This window comes from Emys orbicularis, chromosome 12, assembly GCF_028017835.1.
Source record: "Emys orbicularis isolate rEmyOrb1 chromosome 12, rEmyOrb1.hap1, whole genome shotgun sequence".
NCBI classification, from domain to species: Eukaryota; Metazoa; Chordata; order Testudines; family Emydidae; genus Emys; species Emys orbicularis.
In genome coordinates this window covers 1,432,622-1,451,590 of record NC_088694.1, presented here as the reverse complement: position 1 = coordinate 1,451,590, position 18,969 = coordinate 1,432,622, and the positions used below count along the sequence as shown (strand labels likewise).

The window sequence follows — 18,969 nt, the reverse complement described above, 5'->3', positions numbered from 1 at the left end:
CCCACCAGGGGAACGGTGCGACTAGGAGCCGTGTTCCATGGAAATGAGCCCCAGCCCCTCCCCTGGGCACCGACAGCAGGGAGAGCCCCCCCTTACAAGCTGATGGCACAGAGGAAGTTCCCCACCTCTGGTCACACCCTACTTGGGAACAGAGAGGTCCCGTGTCTGCATCTGAGTCCTGGAAACGGCACTGCATCGGCTCCAGGGTATTTTTAAAGAAATTAAAACTCCATCGCTACATGGCAGGGTGGGGAGAGAGGGGTACATGCGAGAGTCACAGAGTGTGCACACGCTAGTCTCTGATTCGGAGCAGTAGATTTCCATCGACCCGGCGCTGGTCCTCGTGCACTCCTCCTCTGCCCAGTCTGGGGTGGGGAGGGACGTGTGTGTGTGGGGGGGGATCCAGCAGCCTGTTCTGTGCCACGCCGGCTCAGTCTACAGCAGGCAGGAGGTGTCTGCCGCCCGCTTCCTCAGCTCTTTGCCCATTTTGTGGTGGTGGTGCTGGTGGTGGGAGGGGGTGCCGCTCAGTCTGGCGTGGTCAGAGAGCTGGCCGCCCAGCAGCTGGGTGTCTTGCACGTGCCTGGCGGAGGAGCCGTGGTGGGGTGCCTCAGAGCTCTCCTCCGGCTCCACCCGCAGGTAGGCCTTGACCTTGTGGTGCCGGGCTTTGCTGTCGCTGAAATCGATCACCCGGCACTCGTACGTCCCCTCGTCGGTGGGCTTCACCCTGGAGAGCCGCAGCTTGTGGGAGATGTTACTGCCGACCACCTTCACCACCTGGTGGGGAGCGGGAGAGAGCACAACGCTGAGCTCAGAAGGGCTCCAAGAACAAGCTCCCCTAACCCCCACTCCGTGCCTGCTTCCGCACAGCCCCTCGGCAGGGCAGCCCGTCCCTAGCCCTCCCACTCTCCATCACACCTTTCTTTGCAATGCCCCACACAGCGGTGGATTAACCACTGGACCAACAGGGGACCCTGGAAAAATGGGCACCCCCACGTCCCGACCTGCTCAGCCTGCCCAGCGCTCCTGTCAGGGAGTGGGGTCGGGGTGCAGGGGCTTGCCCCGCTCTGTCCACCCGCACCCCAACCCCATTTCCCTGGCAAGAGTGTGGGGAGGGGGAGGGACCCCCGCTTGCTCTGGCCCAGGGCCCCACAAAACCCTAATCTGCCTCTGCCCCCAAGGAGGGCGCCAACAACTCGGGGCTGGGTGGGGCCTTAGGCTTCAGAGTCACAGCTGATCCCAGCCTCCGCTCTTGCTCTGGGCAGGGGAAATCATTTGCTGCAGCCCTTGAAAAGCCTTCCCCAGGTCCGGCGCCCCCGGCTCACGCTAGCTCCATCTCCCCCCTGGTTGTGCAGCACCCTCAAGAGCCACCAAAGCTAGAGGGAGAAGAAGAAACACGGGGGGCACGAGAGCTGGAGAGAGTGACCGCCAGTGCCCGGCTGCCACCAGCGCTTGGCTCACGCCGGGCCCTGCCCCCTTGATGATAGCAGCGACCCTGTGATTAACCACCCCACTGAAAGGGGCAAGAGGTGAGGCAAACTGGAGCAGGCCAAGCATGGAGATGAAGCAGCTCACGCTTGTGGTACATGCCATTCGGCTGGTCCTAGGAGAAAGAATCCTATTCAGCCACTGGCCGGGACATAACCTCATCTCCTCTAATGCACACCCCTCACCCCCAGCCTTCCCAGGCCCCTGTGCACGATGGGATCCTTCAGCCCACAGCTGCTCAGGCCGAGGTGATGAAATCCCCAGCATTCTCCACCGAGCTGTGTTTGAAGATCGATGCAGAACCACGCAGGCTAATTAGCTTTTCTACCAAATTGATTCGCCCTCAGTATTTATCACCCAATGAAATTTAAGACTTACGCACTAGTCCAAGCTGCTGCTGCTGCTGTTGGGTGAGGTCAATAAATCAGATTTATAACCAGCCCTGAGGCCCCTGGCTCTGTTCCCTCTAATCACACTGGATGGGAAAGGCCATTTTTCTCCTTACCACTGCACTGGTGAGCTGAGGGTTTTGCGGGGTTTAGCGCCTGGCCTGGGGGCTGCCGCCTGGGAGTCATGAACCCCCGGCTGAAGAAGCAACAGGGCAGAACCAAACCCAGCCGCAGGCTCAGCGAGCGGGAGAGACCTGTCACCGACCTAATGAATGGATTCATTAGAGGGCTGCATGTGCTCTGAAGCTGCAGGCCGTGGAGCCAGAGAGTAATAAGCTGATGCCTTAAGCTGGGAGTGAGGGGGTCGGGCTGGATGCACAGTCTGGGGGAGCTGGCATTACGCAGCTCGGCAGCAGCCACGGATGGGGCTCTCCTGGGACCTGCAGGCGGCTGCAGATTGCACGGTAGCAACACGTTGTAGCTGCTTTGCCTCATCCTCTTAGCAGCGTCTGCTAATGAGAATCTCAGAGAGCTGTCAATGGTCATTCCAGCTGTAAACCCAGCAGAGAATTGGCATGCAATCTCCTCCTGCCCTCTGCTGGGGTTGAAGGCCCTGTGGTGCAGCAAGGAACACCAATACAGCAATGCCAAGCTGTCACTAAGATTTTTTCCTCCTGCATTTTCAAAATGCAACATGAGAGTTAGCTGGGCAGGAAGCTGCCAGGGAGTCAAATACTGTCGATGGATTTTTAGAATGGGCTGGATAATTTTGTCACTAATACTCACAGCTGTAGCTGCACAGACTAGGAAAAGGGTCCGCAAATCTCATGCTCCTGATTGCAGCAAGGTCAGGAAGGAATTTAAATAGCAGTTTGTATTTATATAGCACTTTTCATCCACAGATTTCAGAGCCCTTTGGAAAGTTGAGCAAAAGATCATTATTCCCATTTTACAGATGGAGAAATTGAGGCCCAGTGCCTAGACCAAGGTCATGCAATGAGTCATGAGTCCCAGTCTGCTGCCCTGTTCCACTGGACAATGCCATTTCTCCAAGTACAGCATTGTGTCCAGCCCCGGCTGCCTCCCCTTGAGACAGATACTACGGAGATGGGGAAGGCTAGAGGTCTGGCTAGAATTTATGCACAACACCAAGTATTGCAGCCTTGAAGGGAGGTGAGCTACCGGTCCTTTGCTGAAGTGTGGGAGATTCTGAAGGGTGTCATGGGAAAGGATCAGTTCCTCCTTTTATCTTTGTATTACAAGAACAAGGAGTCACTTAAAGAAATTAATGGCTGGCAAATTTAGCACTAATAAAAGGAAACCTCCTTTGCAAAGCTTGCAGTCAGTCTGTGGAATTTGCTGCTCTAGTGGGTCCTAGAGTCCCATCCTGTGGCTGGATTATAAAAGGGCTGGATAATTTTATGATCACTAATAATATCTGCAGTGATGCAGGCTGAGATAAAAGTAATGAAATGTCATGCTTCAGGGTGTGAAGTGACCGCCACAGGGGTCAGGAAGGAATATTCTCCCCCGGTGCAGCCACTGGACGCTGGGCTAAATGCTGGAGGGTTTCTTTTGTAGCCTCTCTTTGACGCACTGGATATTGGCCATGCTGCAACTGGACACTGATCGCCTTGGTAGCCCAGCAGTCTCTCCTGGCATGGCCAACGCTGCCCTCCTAGGGAAATGCAGTTGTTGTATGGGCATAACTGCCCTTCGGCAACAGCCCAAATGCACCAAGCCAGCAGCTTGCTAACAAACTCAGAGACACGTGCACTTGCTGTTGCCTCGCAAGCTGCTGGAAAAGCACCTTGACATGCCACCCAGCACTCCGTACAGGCTCCTTTGAAAGCAGTTCTTGTTTACAATAAGGAGACAAGTTTCCTTTGTGCATCTCTCAGCTCAAAACACCTTCTCTTCCGCCTCTGGGGTGAAATTCACCCCTGGGGAAAGCAGCCTAGTGCAAGACCAAAGTCCCCCGGGCACCCAGATCTGGAGCTGGCCACTGCACGGGACTGAATTTCATTCTGGCTGAAAAGTCGTGAATGGAGATGAAAGGTGGTTCCTGTTTCCTGGGCTGTAATGCAATCGGATCTCTGGGGCCGAGAACGGTATTTATGATCTGACTAAGTCTGAGCGGAGAACACCTGGCTAGGGGAGCTTTCCATGCGACGTTTTCCACCCGTCGTTCGCAGAGCCCTGGTTTGCTTTCTTGGGTCGGTTGTGTTTGCTTTACTTGCCCTTTGGACGCTGCGCACATTTTATCACAGTCACTTGCAGGGACGGCTCATCTCCCTGTATTTCTTTCCCAGGCTCTAAACGTTTAATAATCACGGACATTTAAAACAACAATCAATACATAAATGTTTTCAAAAGCGAATCTCTCCCCGTGGCCTGAGCTGGAGGAAGCGTCACCCCCAGCCTGCCTGGGAATCAATCATAGTTACACATTCAGGCATGCAATTAACTGCCTAATTATGCTGGAAAATGCAATTGCGCAGTTAAAGAGAAGACCCCACCCCGGGATCGTTCCGCAGCGTCTGCCCTCGTGGCCTCCCATCCGCTTCCCTTTGTGCTCCCCCCACGCCTCTTGCTAGCTGGGAGTGGCGCCGCAGGGGGGTCCCAGCTGGCAGGGGCTGAGGAAGGGCCGGGGAGCTTCTCTCTCATTTGAACGTTACGCATTCATTCAGAGCAGAGCGGCCGCGTGCCTGGCGGCCTGGGCATGGGGCCCGTGAGCAGCAGCGGATTGTCCCAAGTGCCCACGGGTCCCCAACAGGGGGCTACATCGTGAAGGCACCACGGTCCCTCCAAGGGAAGCAAGGGCGCTCAGCACCTCCAAGAGGCATTTGCTGCATGGCCCCAGGCGAGCACTTACCGGTTCCATACACATTGGACAGGCAGGTCTCTGACCTCCCAGCTGGGGCCAGACTGATGGGCCCTGAAGCTGAGCTCATGGCAAACCCCACGCCAGGCAACACTGGCCCCCCCAAACGGAGCAGGCTCACCCAGCCCATCTTGGGCTGTGGAGCTAGGAAGTCCGAGCCGGTGCTGGGTTTAGGTGGAAACCAGCCACACCTTGGCAGTTTCCAGAGAGCTCTGGAATCATTCGAAACCAGCCCAGAAAAGAGAAGTGGCCAAGGAGCGGGCCGGGCGTTTCACAGAGCTTGGTCGCCCGGCAATGCTGCTGCTTTGAAGCTCACCCCAGCGACACAGCGTATGGCCCTGAGCGTGCCCAGGCAGAGCAGCAAGGACCCGTGCGCGCCCGGATTTCCAAAGGCACGAGAGCAGGCGCACGCTTGGGGAGCCCTGTACCTGACCTGATCGTTTCCAAAGGTCCCACCAGCGAGCGTTACCGGGACAGGCTGGGACCGCGCTGGTGGAGGGGAGCGAGACCCAGTGCCATTTTGTGTAACTTTCCCACCGCTGGCCTTGCCCGGGCAGGGACATGAACCAAACCGACTGGGCTGGCATCCCCAGGCCTCTCGCCCAGGCTAGCGCTGCTGGGGTGCCAGGGGAGGAAAGCACGGGGGGCGGAGATGGGGATATTTTTGCCTGGACTCTCAGTCCAGGGCATCGAGGATTTCTTCCAGCGTGTGTTCAACCCAGTCCGGCAGCCACACTAGCTGGAGCCATTCCCGCCTGTGCGCCACACCGAGACAACGCCTTTCGCCACTCTAGCAGTACTCCAGCGCAGCCGGTGGGGTGCTGTTACGCACACCGTAATGTGGGGTCAGGAAGGAATTTCCCCCCAGGTCAGGTTGGCAGGGACCTTGGGGGGGGGGGTCACTTGCCAGGATTAGCTGGGTTTAGCTCACTGAATTCCTTCCCACAGCAGGGACCTCCGACATGGGGCCCCTCACTCCCGCCTATTCTCCGCCCGTGCACAGAACAGTCTAGGCCCCCCGGGGGCTGTAAGGCCTTGGTGGGTTAGTGGGTGGGTGCTGGGGGCCTGTGATACACAGGAGGTCAGACTTGATCTGGTGATCCCCCTTCTAGCCTTAAAGTCTACGTCGCTGACTCTAGTGATGGTGATTTACATTTACACGTCGCCTTTGGTCCTGTCCAGCCCCACAGCAGCCTGTCCGGGAGTCACTTCCCCACCGCTGAAACAGCCCCAGTTTGCGTGGCATGCAGCAGCTGTGACAGCACCCGGGGTTTGCAGGGGAGAGTGAAGCCCAGGCACAATTACACAAGGTGTTTGGGGGAAACATGGAGCCCCTCTCCCTGGAGTCTGGCCCTGGCATGTGGATTAACGTCCCTGATTCTTATGAAAAGGTTCTGTGTGCTCTGATGCCCACAAGTAGCTGGGCTCTCCATTTAATCTCTCTTCAATGGCCCGGTGAGACCCTATTTCCCAGAGACACGGAGTCAGCAGGGGAAGCACCACTGGAGCTGTCCCCGACGAACAATGAGCAACGTTCGCTGCTACTTAGCTTCAGAGCCCACAGTCCAAGGGGGCACGACCCTAGGTTGTTACACAGAATCCACACAGGGCCACATTCAGACTCGTGCACCTCCCCTGAAGTAGCAGAGCCCCTGGACTCCAGGCCCGAGAACTTTCTAAACAGACGCGCTCTAATGAGGGTGAGTTGTTCTAATCTCAGCGCCGGGGCAGGAGCACGACAGGTGCTCTAGAGAAATCGCAGCTAGAGCAGGGTTCGAAACATGCCCACATCACACGCTCGTTGAGATAAATTCCCGGCGGGACAACGTGTGAAGGGTGATGAATGTGGGCTCAACATTTTGGAGACGACCCAGCTGACTAGGTCCAGGGGGAGATGCTCTACGTGCTGGGCTCCATGGGGGGGGGGGGGGAGGGTTATTATTGTCAATAGGATTTACTCATGTTCATCCCCACACATCGAAATGAGAGTAGATGCCCCTAGGTCGTGAGATCAGCCCGGGGGGTTCCAGTCGCCTGAGAGTGTATCTGTATTTTCAGGGCCCAATCCTGTGAGGTACTGAGCACCGTCAGCTCCCGCCAAAGACGACAGGAGTTTGGGGAGTGCCAGCGCTGGAGGGGTGAGCTCAGCTGTTGAACTCAGCCCAGAACATGGGAGTGATGTGCTGGGCTTGCTCGGCCCTTCCTCGGGCTAGCGCAGGGCTCTGAAAATCCCAGGCAATTAGAACCAGGACTTTTAACATAGGATGCTATTTCTGTCAGCCCGGGCCTGGGCAAAACCCGCCTCCACCATGAGCTGCGAGATAATTGAGAAGCAAGTCTCTGTGACGCGCCTGCCTTATCAGAGCCAGAGCAGCGAGCAAGCGCAGGTGGGAGCCAGCGAAGACGCCAGTGACAGCAGGCGGCCAGGACCATTCATTTTATTTAACTAATTGGTGTCTCCTCGTTCCGTTCACGTGAGCCGAAATGTCTTTGGCCTTCTAATCCGCTAAGTCAATTTGATTATTTTCTCCCCAGTGTAAACTTGTCCCTTAGCTGCCTCAGGAACTCAAAGAAGATCTATCCTGGGCTGTCTACACCCTCCGTTCGGAGAGTACGACAACGGGGCTTTCCCAGAGCTCAGGCCAGCTCGGATTGAAGCAGCTGTGCTCTGGGGAGGTGACGGGAAGGGTGGGGCCTGGGACTCGGGCGATCGATTTCCAGCTGACACAGACACCCTGTGTGCGCAGGGGCCAGTCGCTCCCTCTTGGGGCCAGATTCTCCTCAACACCAGCAGGCAGCGGACAGGGGCCTTAGTAGGACTGAGAATTTGGGTCCTTGTGCCTCAGTTTCCCGTCTGTAACCCGGGGCTGGAAACCTTGCGTGTGGCTGTCTGGTCTGGTCAGCCCGCGAGCTCTCGGGGGCAGGGACATGTTTGTGCCGCCCCCAGCACGCTGGGGCCCCGCTCGCAGCCAGAGCGTCCAGCTGCTCAGGCAATGCTCATAAACCAGGGGGAAGGTTCAAGGCTGCAGCCTTCCTCATGCCAGCAACCTGCACTCATGCAAGGGGCCCCAGCAGAGCCACAGGGCTGAGCGCTCCTGCAAGGATCCAAAGTCCCGCGCCGCCCAGGAACTCCCCTGGGGAAGGAGGGCACTCAGTACCTCAGGATCGGACCCTTCACATAGACTTGTTCTGCAGTGACTGAGTTCCCAAGCTGGGTGGACCCCAAACCTGGCTGTGTGGGGCTACCTGGAGCCGTGGGACGACCCACCAGGAGATGTGCAGCGGGCATGTGCCCAGCAGCCTGAACGGTCCCAATGCTCCAGTTCGGAAGCGCTGGTGCAGTGGATCCCTCAGTCGGATTTTCCCTCTGGATTCTCCAGCCCAAGAGCCCCCCCTCTAGCAGCCTCAATGGAAGCAGAAGGGAAGCCAGGGAAACCATTTCTCTCTCTCACTGCCCTTCCCTGGCAAAGGCCTATGACGTGATTTCTCCCGTGGTCACTGGGCAGAGAAAGGGCACCGCTCCACAGGGACCGACAGCAGGCGCTTAAGAAGACCAAAGAATTTTAAAACACTGCAGAAAACATAATTGCTTCACGGGCTAAATGAGTCATTTTGTTCTACTGTATGGCCCCGATTCAGGAGAGCGCATAAGCACGTACTGCACTGCACACTTAAATGCTCTCCAGAATTCAGGCTTAGATTCCAAGGCAAAACCCCCGGGAGGGAATCACTCCATACAGGGCTACACGGCACTCATGCGCCGTGGGTTGCAAGCCTTCACTGCGGAGTGGCCACCAGCTCCTGATCACAACATGCACCAGTTCTCCTACCGGCAGCTTTTCAAACCGAGTTGAAAAAAATCTTTGGTCTTTAAAACACAGAACGGGGCCATTTTTGTTCAAGCTGCCAGCGTCTCGGGGACCCAAGTTACAGCTGTACCCTCGATTAAAGCCCTTGCCAGAAGTCATTCTCCAAACTCACGCTTATTTTCGTCGCGTCCTTCCCAGTTTCTTCCTGCTGAGATGCTTTTAGCTGGCGGGGAGGGAGGAATGGGGGTGGGGAGAGAAGGAGAGAAGAGAACCCATTAGTTCAGCTGGAAGGGGAAAAAACCCATCAGACTAATTCACACCTCAGCCCCTAATGGATGCTTCAAAGGCAGGCCGGAGAAGGGGGGCCGGCCGGGAGAGCTGGTGTGTAGGTGGCGGAGGTACTGTGGAGGAGGGGAAGCGAGCCTGCTACTGAGTGAAAGTTCCAGCAGTGAAAGGAAAAGAGGAAAAATTCATTCTGCTTCAGCCTTTCAGCACTGAATGCTGTGCCTGGAAAAGGCACCAGTCCTGCCTGCTCACACCGGCTGCTCCCGGCCAGCGAGACCTGGCAGACTGCAGATTAGAAAGGAGTTTGCAATGCAAGATGATGACACCAGGCTGCAACAGGCACAGAGGCACCAGACCAGAGACTGGGGAGACGGAGCGCACCGAGGATGCTGCAGTCAATTCTGGGCCCCTCCGCACCAGGCAGATGATGACAAATAGGAAGGCAAAAGCCGAATGAAGGGGCTGGGCGAATGATTTATGAAGCGAGATTAGCAACGTGCTGCTGGGCTAAATGATGGCTAAGGAATGCAGGGATCACTGGGCTGGACGGCCGGGCCAGGAGTAACAGAACCAGTCTGGGCAGAGGAAAATGCAGGCTGGATGTCTGGAAACCCAGACTTCACACCAGGGAATAATCCGCCCAGGGGGAAGGGGGCCCAGTGGGCCCAGCGATTTAAGGGTGGGCTGGGAAGAGCCCTGGAGAACACATGAGGCAGGACCCTGACCCTGCCCCAGCCCAGGAGCCTTGCCACACAGAGCATCGAGGAGCGAACAGACTTTCTTTGCATGGGGACAAAGGCATGGGCACCGTCTGGGGCAGCACAGAGCGGCCTGGGGTAAAGGAAATGGAGAAAGGGACGGGAGGGGAAGAAACCAGCTGTTCACTGAGCTGGTTGTTCTCTGCCCTCTCTCTCCTCACCTCTTCCAGGTGGCATTCACGCTGCTGCGGAGAGCCGCAAACCTCCCGCGAGGGGGAGCTGGTCCAGTGCTGAGCACAATCTCCCAAGGTGGGTACCTTAGTGACCGCTCAGCTGCCCCAGGCTCTACTCCGAGTATCTAGATACAGAACGGGGACCCCTCGGCGACCCGCAGGCGCCAAGCAGCATCGGTGGGCGCGGGGGGTGCCCACTGTGCAGGAGACGCTCTGGTTTTACCTTCTGCTCCTAAGTTCAAATATCGTGGCCACAATTTGCATGTAACTCCTTTAGCACGGTGCTCTTGTAACCGGCAGGCCGTGACACCCCCAGCTGGGCGGGGCAATGCGGGAAGGCCTGGGTGCTATGGGCGACAGTGTGAAGGGAGAGTCTCGGACAGCTGGAGCACGCAGAGACAAGCCCAGACCGATCGGTAAAGGCTCCTGGCTGGAAGCAGGTTTTCGATTTGGGGTTTGCATTAGGTTTCAGTGTTGGGACGACCCTCTTGCTTCCCCATTCCCCTCCCTACTGGACTCTGAGCTGCTTCACAGCTCAGCACTTCCCCCGAGGAGAATCAATGCCTCTGAATGGCCTAAGAAGGTGTGCAGCGGCATCCTCAAGCGCAGTGAGTCCTCTCCGTCTGCTCCCCTAGTGTCTGGGACCCAGGTGTCCGAGCTCTGCGGCATGGCATTCAGCTCCCCCCGCCGCCTCACTCTCCCTCCACCCCCGTTCTATAGCAATGCTGTCGAGTGATAGCATTTCTCTGACACGTCTCTCAATTTATGGTAATACTGGTAGCAGTGTACTGCCAAAGACACAAGAATACAGCCTCATTAAAATACCTAAAGCTGCCTTTCCATTATTTGGCCCTTATCTCTGTGTGAACAGAGAGAGAAATAAAGAGACAGCTGTTTGCCAGGACTGATATCCGGAGCGAGGGGGGAGCGGGCGAGGAAGGGATGGACAGTGGTGACACAAGGGGAGAACACAGGAGCGCGAAGACAAATCCATTTGCGATATTATCAAACCCCAGCAGGATCGGCCAGCTGGTGTCAAAGGTAATTGGGGAAAGAGACACACCAGGGGGAGGCCACGCAACCTCCGGCTGCTCCGGCCCAGCCAAGGTGCAAAGCGTTGGCCTGCAAGACCCCGGGAAGTAACCTTCCCTGCTGGTATCATCCTGGTATGATCCCTGATGGTAGGGCGGGGACTCGTGGCCAGAATCCTTCCCCCATCTGGGGAGGGACGGGGAAACAGACTCGAAACGTGGGTTCTGGGGAAGGAGACGGGAGAGCGGGGAAAGAGGAGCTGGATAAAGGGCCCGATCCTACAAGGTGCTGGGCTCCTACACCTCCCCGGGGCTCTGGCTCCTCCTCCAAGGAGTTCAGCACCACGGAGGGGGAAGTTCCCTTGGCTCCGGGGGCGGGGGGGTTAACTGGGATAAAGTCTCTGTATTCAGCCTGCTGGAGACACAAACACCCTGGGCAAACAATCCCAGAGATGCCTGCCAACCGGGAACACTGCCTGGCTGCCGGCAACAGTGGCAGGAGCAGCAGCCTCGTGGCAGGGGAGTGCCCTTGAGCAGGACCCCACCACAGCCCCTGGCATTGGGGGAGGGCAGGTCTGGTTTGCCAAAGGCAAATGCCAACAAATCTCAGGGAGTAATTCTGAGGCAGAGAAGCCAGCAGGGGGGTTACCTGGTTTGAAGCCCACGTCTGTTTGTCTGTCCAGTCCCGGTGATTGCGAACGTACCACCACTGGATCTCGAGCGAGTAGGAGGGGGAGCCGCTGCCTCGGAAGGAGCAGGCCATCTCCACGTCCTCCCCGGCGTGGGCCGTCATGTCATGCGGGGTCTCTGTGAACAGGGCTGCAGGGGAGAGAGAAGGGAGAGCCAGCCCCCTGTTAGGGACTGCAGGGCACGCATCCTCAGCTGGCCAGACCCCCTGCCCACACCAGCCTGCCTCTGCTGCCCACAGCACAGCCTGCGCCCGGGCCCGTCATGGGGAGGTATTCACCGGAAAGATCCCATCCCCTGGGGCTGAGGGATGGAGCCTGGCCTCCACCTTCAGACACACACAGACTTTTCTGCACTAGTGGGCGTCAGCCCAGCCCTAAGCCATCCGCCTTGTGCAGCCCCCGTGTTCATTTCACTCTGGGCTACATGGCTTAGCCCTAACCCAGGGACCCTCAGAGACCAGCTTCTGTGCGGAGAGTCTGCCGCCAGCGTACCCCATCCTGGGAATGGTCCTTTCCGTACAAACAGGGTCATTCAAGTCAAAGCTGTCTGCTGGGCCTGGTTCCCCTCTCACATACGCCAGTTCTACCCCCGAAAACCTTCACTAGCTCCCCTGCGCTTTCCCCAGACTCCTGCCTGTGTCCGTGAGAGCAGCACCCCACCCACGGGCTTTTTAAAAGAAGAAATATCTGGCCTGAGAAAGACCCAGCAGCATGCAAAGGCCAAGGGGGCCTTTCGGATCCGTGAGTCCATCCTGCTCTCCCAAGCCAGACTGTTCCCGGGCACTTCCCGTTCCAGGACACGCAAGATGTCCAAGTTACAGGATCTCTGCCCAGTAAATCAAACACAATCCCAGCGCTGCCTAAATCGAAGTATAAATGAAAAACAAATCCTCATTTAATGCCACCCCAAACAGTCTCCCACACGCCATATGGTTTGCTTTTCTCTCTCAAAACAAATATTGTTCAGAGGTGTAATTAGAATTCTTTTCATCGTCTCTGGAGAGTATTGTTCCACTGTAAAGAGTGTTTGCAATGGGCAGGTCATTCCGGAAATGCTATTGTCACGATCAATGACATCCCACCGACAGCTTCTACCCTGTCAGGAGAGACCACCCCCTCCCCACCCTCCATGGGGCTGAGGGTTTAGCAAAGCCTTCCAGAGTTTGGAAGCCCCCACTCTTCCAGGCTGAACAGGCAACTTCCCTCCCAGGAGTGTTTCGTTTGGGTGAAACGCGGGCAGCTATTTTATCAGAACCAGTTCATCCCGCCCAGCTCAGTGCTGACTGTCCAGACACCAAGATCCCCGGAGCTGCCCCTCAAATCCACCCGGTTTCCTCCAACTCCCGCCCCAATGGCTTTTCCTGCCTCTGCGATTCTGCTCGGGAGCTGATTTCTACAGAACTGCGTGCGCCGCTTCCCCGTGGGTTTCTTGCGGAGTTCTGATCCAGGCTGAAAACTGAATTATTATCAGCCCAGTCAGAAAAGTTAATACCTTTAATATCTCTCCGTCCCTCTGGACGCATGGAAATCCCACAGACTTATCGCTTTCCTTTAATCCATTTTAGCAGGGGAGCTCAGGAAAATACATTGCATAAGGGGCTTAACAGGCATCCCCGTCTCCTTGCTGAATTCCTGGCAGCGCTCCTCCCATGCCACCCATTCAACCAAGGGACCCCAGACACCAAGAATTACAGAGGCTTCAGTCAGTGCAGGAAGATATCCCCGGGATTCCATAACAGCCAAGCCCCGGAAATAAGTGCGAATTACAGGCCTGCGTAAAAGTGCTCTCTTGATTCAAGCTGGCTACATAAAAAGGATGAAAGCCCCCTGCCTCCTGGTTCCAGCTACTCCGCGACACACAGCGAAGGGCTGCGCTTCTTGCTCCTGCAACATCAGTGCTGGGGCCATTACCGTGAAACAATTACACAAGAACGATGCTAATGTTCTCGGATTATGGCCTAATCGGGATCTCGCCCTCCAGTTCCAACATCAGCAAAAAGTACAACCGATGGATTTCTCTGTCTGCGCCTTGTGTGGCAATTTCCTGCTCATGGGGTCCACGGGGCACCAGCAGCCAGGGTACCGCGCAAACGCCTCCCACTGCTCTGCCAGTGCGCTTTAATCCTCACCCCCAGCCCTGCCTGGAGTGCCAGTTCAGGGGCTTCTATACGGCCCTCAATGCCCCAAACCCCAGCCCGCAGCATTCCTGCCCTGCCTTGCCAATGCTCCTCTCCTCCGACCTGCACGGCCCCTGCTGTCCCAGCCCGGGCAGGATCTCCCCGAAGCTCTGTTGCCCTGCACATCAGTCCTGCGAGCAGAAGCCCTGCTATCCCAGTCTTCAATCTCTACAGCAAAGGCTAATGTGCTCTGGTTTGGTGAGGTGGAAACCATTCACCAGAGGCTTGAGCAAGATTCTCCTCTGTTGTGAGGGAGGCAGAGTTTGAATCTACAGCAGGTCTCTGAAGGTGAGCGGCTCGCGCGTTAGGCCCTGGCATGGTGAACAGAGGGAAGATGGGTTCATTGTTGGAAGGTAAAGAGCCATCCCTTAAGCTGAAGTATTGTTATCCCCAGTTCACAGATGTGGAAACTGAGGCCCAGAGCGGTCATGTGACCAGCCCAAGGTTACACAGCAAGAACGCAGCAGAGCTGGGGTTCAGACCCAGGTTCCTATGCCCAGCCCAGCGTCTCAATTTGCCTCCTTCAGCTCACGAGAGAATCGCTCCATGACAGCAGAGGAGCCCGGCAGCATCTTTGTAAGGAACAAGGCAGCCACTGGTGGTGCCTCATTTCCCCTTTCATAAAACACAGCATTGGTGTGTGGCAGTCCGACGGCTCGGCCTTCCTCTGCCCGTCCGCTGCACACGTCCAGCTCTGGCAGTGGCAGCCAGGGTGCAAGGGCCCTGGAGCACCCACTCCAAGGGCAGAGGGCACTAGCTTGCTTTACAGCCTCAGCGTTGCTGTTGTGCACAAAGCCCTGGGCCGGACCCCGGCTCACACCCTGAGCCCCAGCGGTACCCGGGAGAAGCTGCGATTTATGCCCTTCTCTGGCGGGGAACTGCAGTTCCCCCAACACTAAACAAAGCTACGTAAAAGTAAATGACTATCAAGTGAGCGGGAAGCGCTTTCTTTAACGAGCACATCCTACCGGGACTCCTGATTTCAATGCCACATATGTTCTTATTAACGCTGAGCAGCTTGTTTTTAGCATCTGCATTATTTGTTCTAAACACTGCACAACACAGCAAGGAGAGCCTGTCGTAACGCCGGCTGGCCCTGCCCCCAGCTGCCCAGCACCCTGCTTTCTCAGGTGGAGTCTGACCCTCCCCTAGCGTTAGCCAAGCCCCCGTTCCCCTGTGCACACAGAATTATCCCCAGTGGCATCTGGGCAAGAAACCTCAGGGCTGCGTTTCTCATCACAAAACGCACCTCTCCCAGCTGCTTTTCGCCTGTCCACCCAGGACACCTATTGCCTGAGCTCCCTGGGGAAGGTGATCTGATCTACGTCCTCCAAGGGAATCTGCTTTAATTATAGAGTTTAAGGAGCGTAGATTGTGCTGGGTAGCCTGAGGTCTCAAGCCCATGTCTAAATTACTCGGGACACAATTAAAATCAGCTCCCAGAGACTAGAATTTGGCAGATGAGCAGAGAAAAGTCTTGATTGAATCAAACATCTTCTTTCTTTCCCGTTTTAATTGGGAAGCGTGCCTATTAATTAACCTCAGGGCTCGGCCTTCTCAAAGGGCATCCGAACTGAAACCAGCGCTGCCTGCGCTGAACAGTTCCCCTCCTCTGCAGTCGATAGGATGTTCACCCCCATGATACCAACTTCTCACTCGGGGGAAACACGAAGCCCCTCCCTTGGGCTCCCTCTGCCTCCTCGTTCAGCTCTACCTGGAACCCGGAGGAGGAGATATCTTGGCTGGAGGCAACACCAGCCTTTAGGAAAGCTTCTAGGGGCCATTGCTCCATCTCTTGGAGGGCTGACGCTGTCGCGACTGCGTCTCAGGAAGGAAAGTGGCCATGAAAGCCCCCGCCCGCAACACCACATGGAACCTCACCAGTTCTGCAGAGGACACCAAGACGCGAAGGGACAAGGCCCTTCTGCAGTGAGACGGAACGTGGTCCCCACACACTGCCGTCACTCTCTGTTGCCTCTACTAGGGTTACACGGCAGATTTACAGTGGGGTGACCAAGACCCTCATCTGGCCTCTATGTTCATTCCCTTCCGGGTTCCCTCCATCTGTACCACAAAGCAGAGAGCTAGAACGTCAGCGCCTCCCCTTCCTGAATCCAGGTGTAGCTGGGATCTAGAGCTGCATCACGACACCACAGCTCAGAGCACTCTCTGCAATGGGGCTCCCTGCCTTAGATACTGCAGCTGGGGCCCTAGAGGCCCCTGAGCGCCTCACAGTCTGTTACGTATCTCTCCTCCGAGCAGCCGCGAGGCAGGGCCGTGGTTCTCCCTCTGTGCAGGTGGGGAATGAGTCACAGAGACGCTAAGCAACTGGCCCAACATCCCCCGGGAAGTCTGGACGGAGCAGAGAATTGAACCTGGGTTTCCCAAGTCCCCTAACCGCTGGGCCATCCTCCCTCCCGGAAACCGACCATCTGCAAAACTGGGGTTAATTCAGATTTGGATCCAGGCCCGGCTCAGAGCTTGGTGGCTCCACTAGAGATCTCATGAGAGAGCCTGTTCCAGACCACGCTGCAGGCTCCAGAGGCTTGGGCTGCTGGGAACGCCTCCCCCACCCTCCCGCATCAGCGCCTCCCCCTCCCCATCATTAGACACTAAGGAGATCTGACCGAGCCTTAGCCGGAGCAGCCTCTACAATCAAGCCTCTTCCTTGGCTCTGGGTACCAGCAGCATGTCCGGGTGCTGACCAGCAGGCAGATGCCCTCCGTTTGCCAGCTGTCCCGACAGCCTCAGCACGTCCTGCAGATCAGGGATTTGCTCTAGCGGGACCTCTCCCCTGTGAGATCTCCCGGAGTTCCTCATCCTTGCAGCATCCCCATCCCCATCAGGTCAGTCCTGCAGGAGGGCCTGGTGAATAGCTCCAGGGAGACAAGCTCAATGGGGGAGCAAGTCTCTTGCTACGCAGCCTGAGTAACACTAAGGGGGAGGGATGTGGGGAACAAGCCCAGGAGGCTGCATTACCCCTGGGTAGGGCAAGGAGCGGGAAGCAGTTAACCCCGTGATGCCCAACTGAATCACAACCCCCCCCCGACACACAGCCCCAGCCAATGCACAAGCGAGGCGTTCTCGGGGTGACAGGACGAGCAGGAGCAAATGACTCCTCTAGGTGGAGCGGACACGCTGGATTCTGCCAGGTGAGGACAGGTGCTTTAGCCACTGGGGGCAGACTGCTCCCTCCAGCTACGCTTAGACAACAGCTCTGAAGGGCAGTGGGGGAGACGCACACTGGGCTGGACTTGGGGACCATTTCAGCCCGATTCCCAGCTAGGCCCTGCCTGCCGCAGCCACCCCACCATGTAAAATGGAGCCCAGAGATTCCCCGGAGCAGACAGGACTTGCTCTTGGCTTCGGGAGCTGATGGTGCCTGCAGTGGTGAGAGGAGAAGGACGAAGAGGAAATAATCTGACCCCCATTATTGCATCTGTTACAAAATCGGTGGTTTCAGAAGCTTAAGACCGTAAAGCAGCTTATTACCATGAGCCTGCGAGAAAGGCGCTGGAAGCGCGGCGGGTAGCGATTGCCCAGGCTACAACATGTGCAGGGCCTCTGCTGCCAAGCAGCCCGGGCATTTAGAATGGATTTGGATTTGCTTCTAATCCTGGGTCCCTCTGTGACAACAAAGAGCGGGCTGGGGAAGCAAACACCAAAGAGGACCTTGCTGCGAGGGGCCCCGGCCATCTGGCGGAGTGCTGGCACGCACGGCCAGCGTGCTCGAAACGTACCAGGAAAGGAGAGGAAAGGCGACAGTTATATCTGCTCCAGCAACATGCTCCCCGCCTGGCTGAGAACAGCCCTCGGCAAAGCTGACCTTCTGCTCCCCTTTGAGGTCCGGCCAAGTCCAGCAGCTGGTTCTCAATCGGCAGCGAGCAGGCTGCCATCAGAAGGAGGCAACACAGGCTGTTACCAACCCATCCTGGGCCAGGCTCAACAAGGGTTGTGACCTCCTCGGCTTCTAGGCAAGCTGAGGCCAATACAACCACCGGTCGCTGCAGCACAGAGAGTTGGGTTTGGTGCCCGGGAAAACCAGTGATTTGGCACCAATCCGTCCCCACACCGTGTGATGGTGATGGAGATGTTTCATAGGACGCTTCCCCAGAACAGCCACCTCATCCCTGCGCTTTGTCCTGTGATTTGCTTTGATTATTGGAACTCTCAGCCCCACCGGCCCCGTCGCCGCTCCGGCTTTTGGTGCTACCCGCGAGCGAAGGCCACGAGCGCGCCAGCTGCTTGAAACCCAGCACTAAACCGCCAGGGTTTCTCACACGCGCGCACCGTCACGCCTTCCCCCCCCTACCCCCGGAGCTTCTTGGCGTCTCGAGGGACTGGGGAGACAGCAAGCACTGCAGTACTCGCCCTTCGTCAAAGTGACCCAGAGCAGAGAGAAGCAGAAACTGAGGCAGAGCCACCCCTCCTTTATGGTGGCTTCTACCAGCCGAAAGCCATGCAGCCCCTCCCCCACCAATGACAGTCAGCTGGGGCCGGGGGTGGGGGGGTTGGGTTAGAGTGAGACCAGGCCCGACGCCACCTGAGTGGGCAGCACCGGCCAAGGGATGCACTGGTTCAGCACCCGGCACCTTCCAGGTCCGTGTGAAGCCACCAGTGAAATGACCCGGCGTAACCCCGGCGGAGGGTGGCCATGGAGACACCACTCTCCCACCCCCGCAGCCCCCGATGATGGATGCCTTGCAGTGCACAGAGGGCAGGGAGGGTGCGGCTGGGCCACACTGGCCCCTCGACTGCTTCCAAATCCAACATGGCTCAGTTTCCTCACCAGGCCGCAGTGGCTCCTCCAAGCTGGGCAACAAGGCCGTGAACGTTCTGCTCAGCAGGGAGCCCTACACCCCATCCCAGCCCTGAAGGGGTCACGGTGGTGCAGGCAGGGCCAATTAACCAGATCTGGTGGAGTGTCTGGCTTGACTGACAATGACTAGTGGCTGATAAAGCCCAGCTGGCTAAAGGATAAAGCCAGGAAGTCTGCAGCAGAAGGGGGCTGCAGTGTGGAAGCCGGCAGTCACCCTCTGGGCTTACAGCGGGAAAAGGAGGAACCCCAGCAGCGAGAGAAGCGCTGGGATCCTGGCCCTGGGGCAAGGGTTTACCCAGAAGGGGGAGAAGAAAGCCTGTGGGGGGCAGAGTAGGAAGCAGCCCAGGGAAACAGCAGTGAGAGTGGAGATTGCACAGAACCTGGCTGCTGATGAGGGTCTCTGGGCTGAAACCAGAGTAGCAGGCAGGCCCGGGTTCCCCTGCCAGCCACTCAGAAGTGGCACAGGATTG

General features: G+C 57.1%; 1 protein-coding gene across 1 annotated transcript in view; it reads right to left on the bottom strand.

Moving 5' to 3' along the window:
- Window positions 1–435: 435 nt before the first annotated feature.
- Window positions 436–18,969, bottom strand: part of VSTM2L (V-set and transmembrane domain containing 2 like) — a 40,803-nt gene continuing 22,269 nt past the window's right edge. The window contains exons 2-4 of the mRNA XM_065414981.1: window positions 11,464–11,633; window positions 8,740–8,790; window positions 436–774 (exon numbers count right to left, since the gene is read on the bottom strand). Coding sequence (XP_065271053.1) covers window positions 436–774; window positions 8,740–8,790; window positions 11,464–11,633 — 560 coding nt within the window. The remainder of the gene's footprint in view (window positions 775–8,739; window positions 8,791–11,463; window positions 11,634–18,969) is intronic.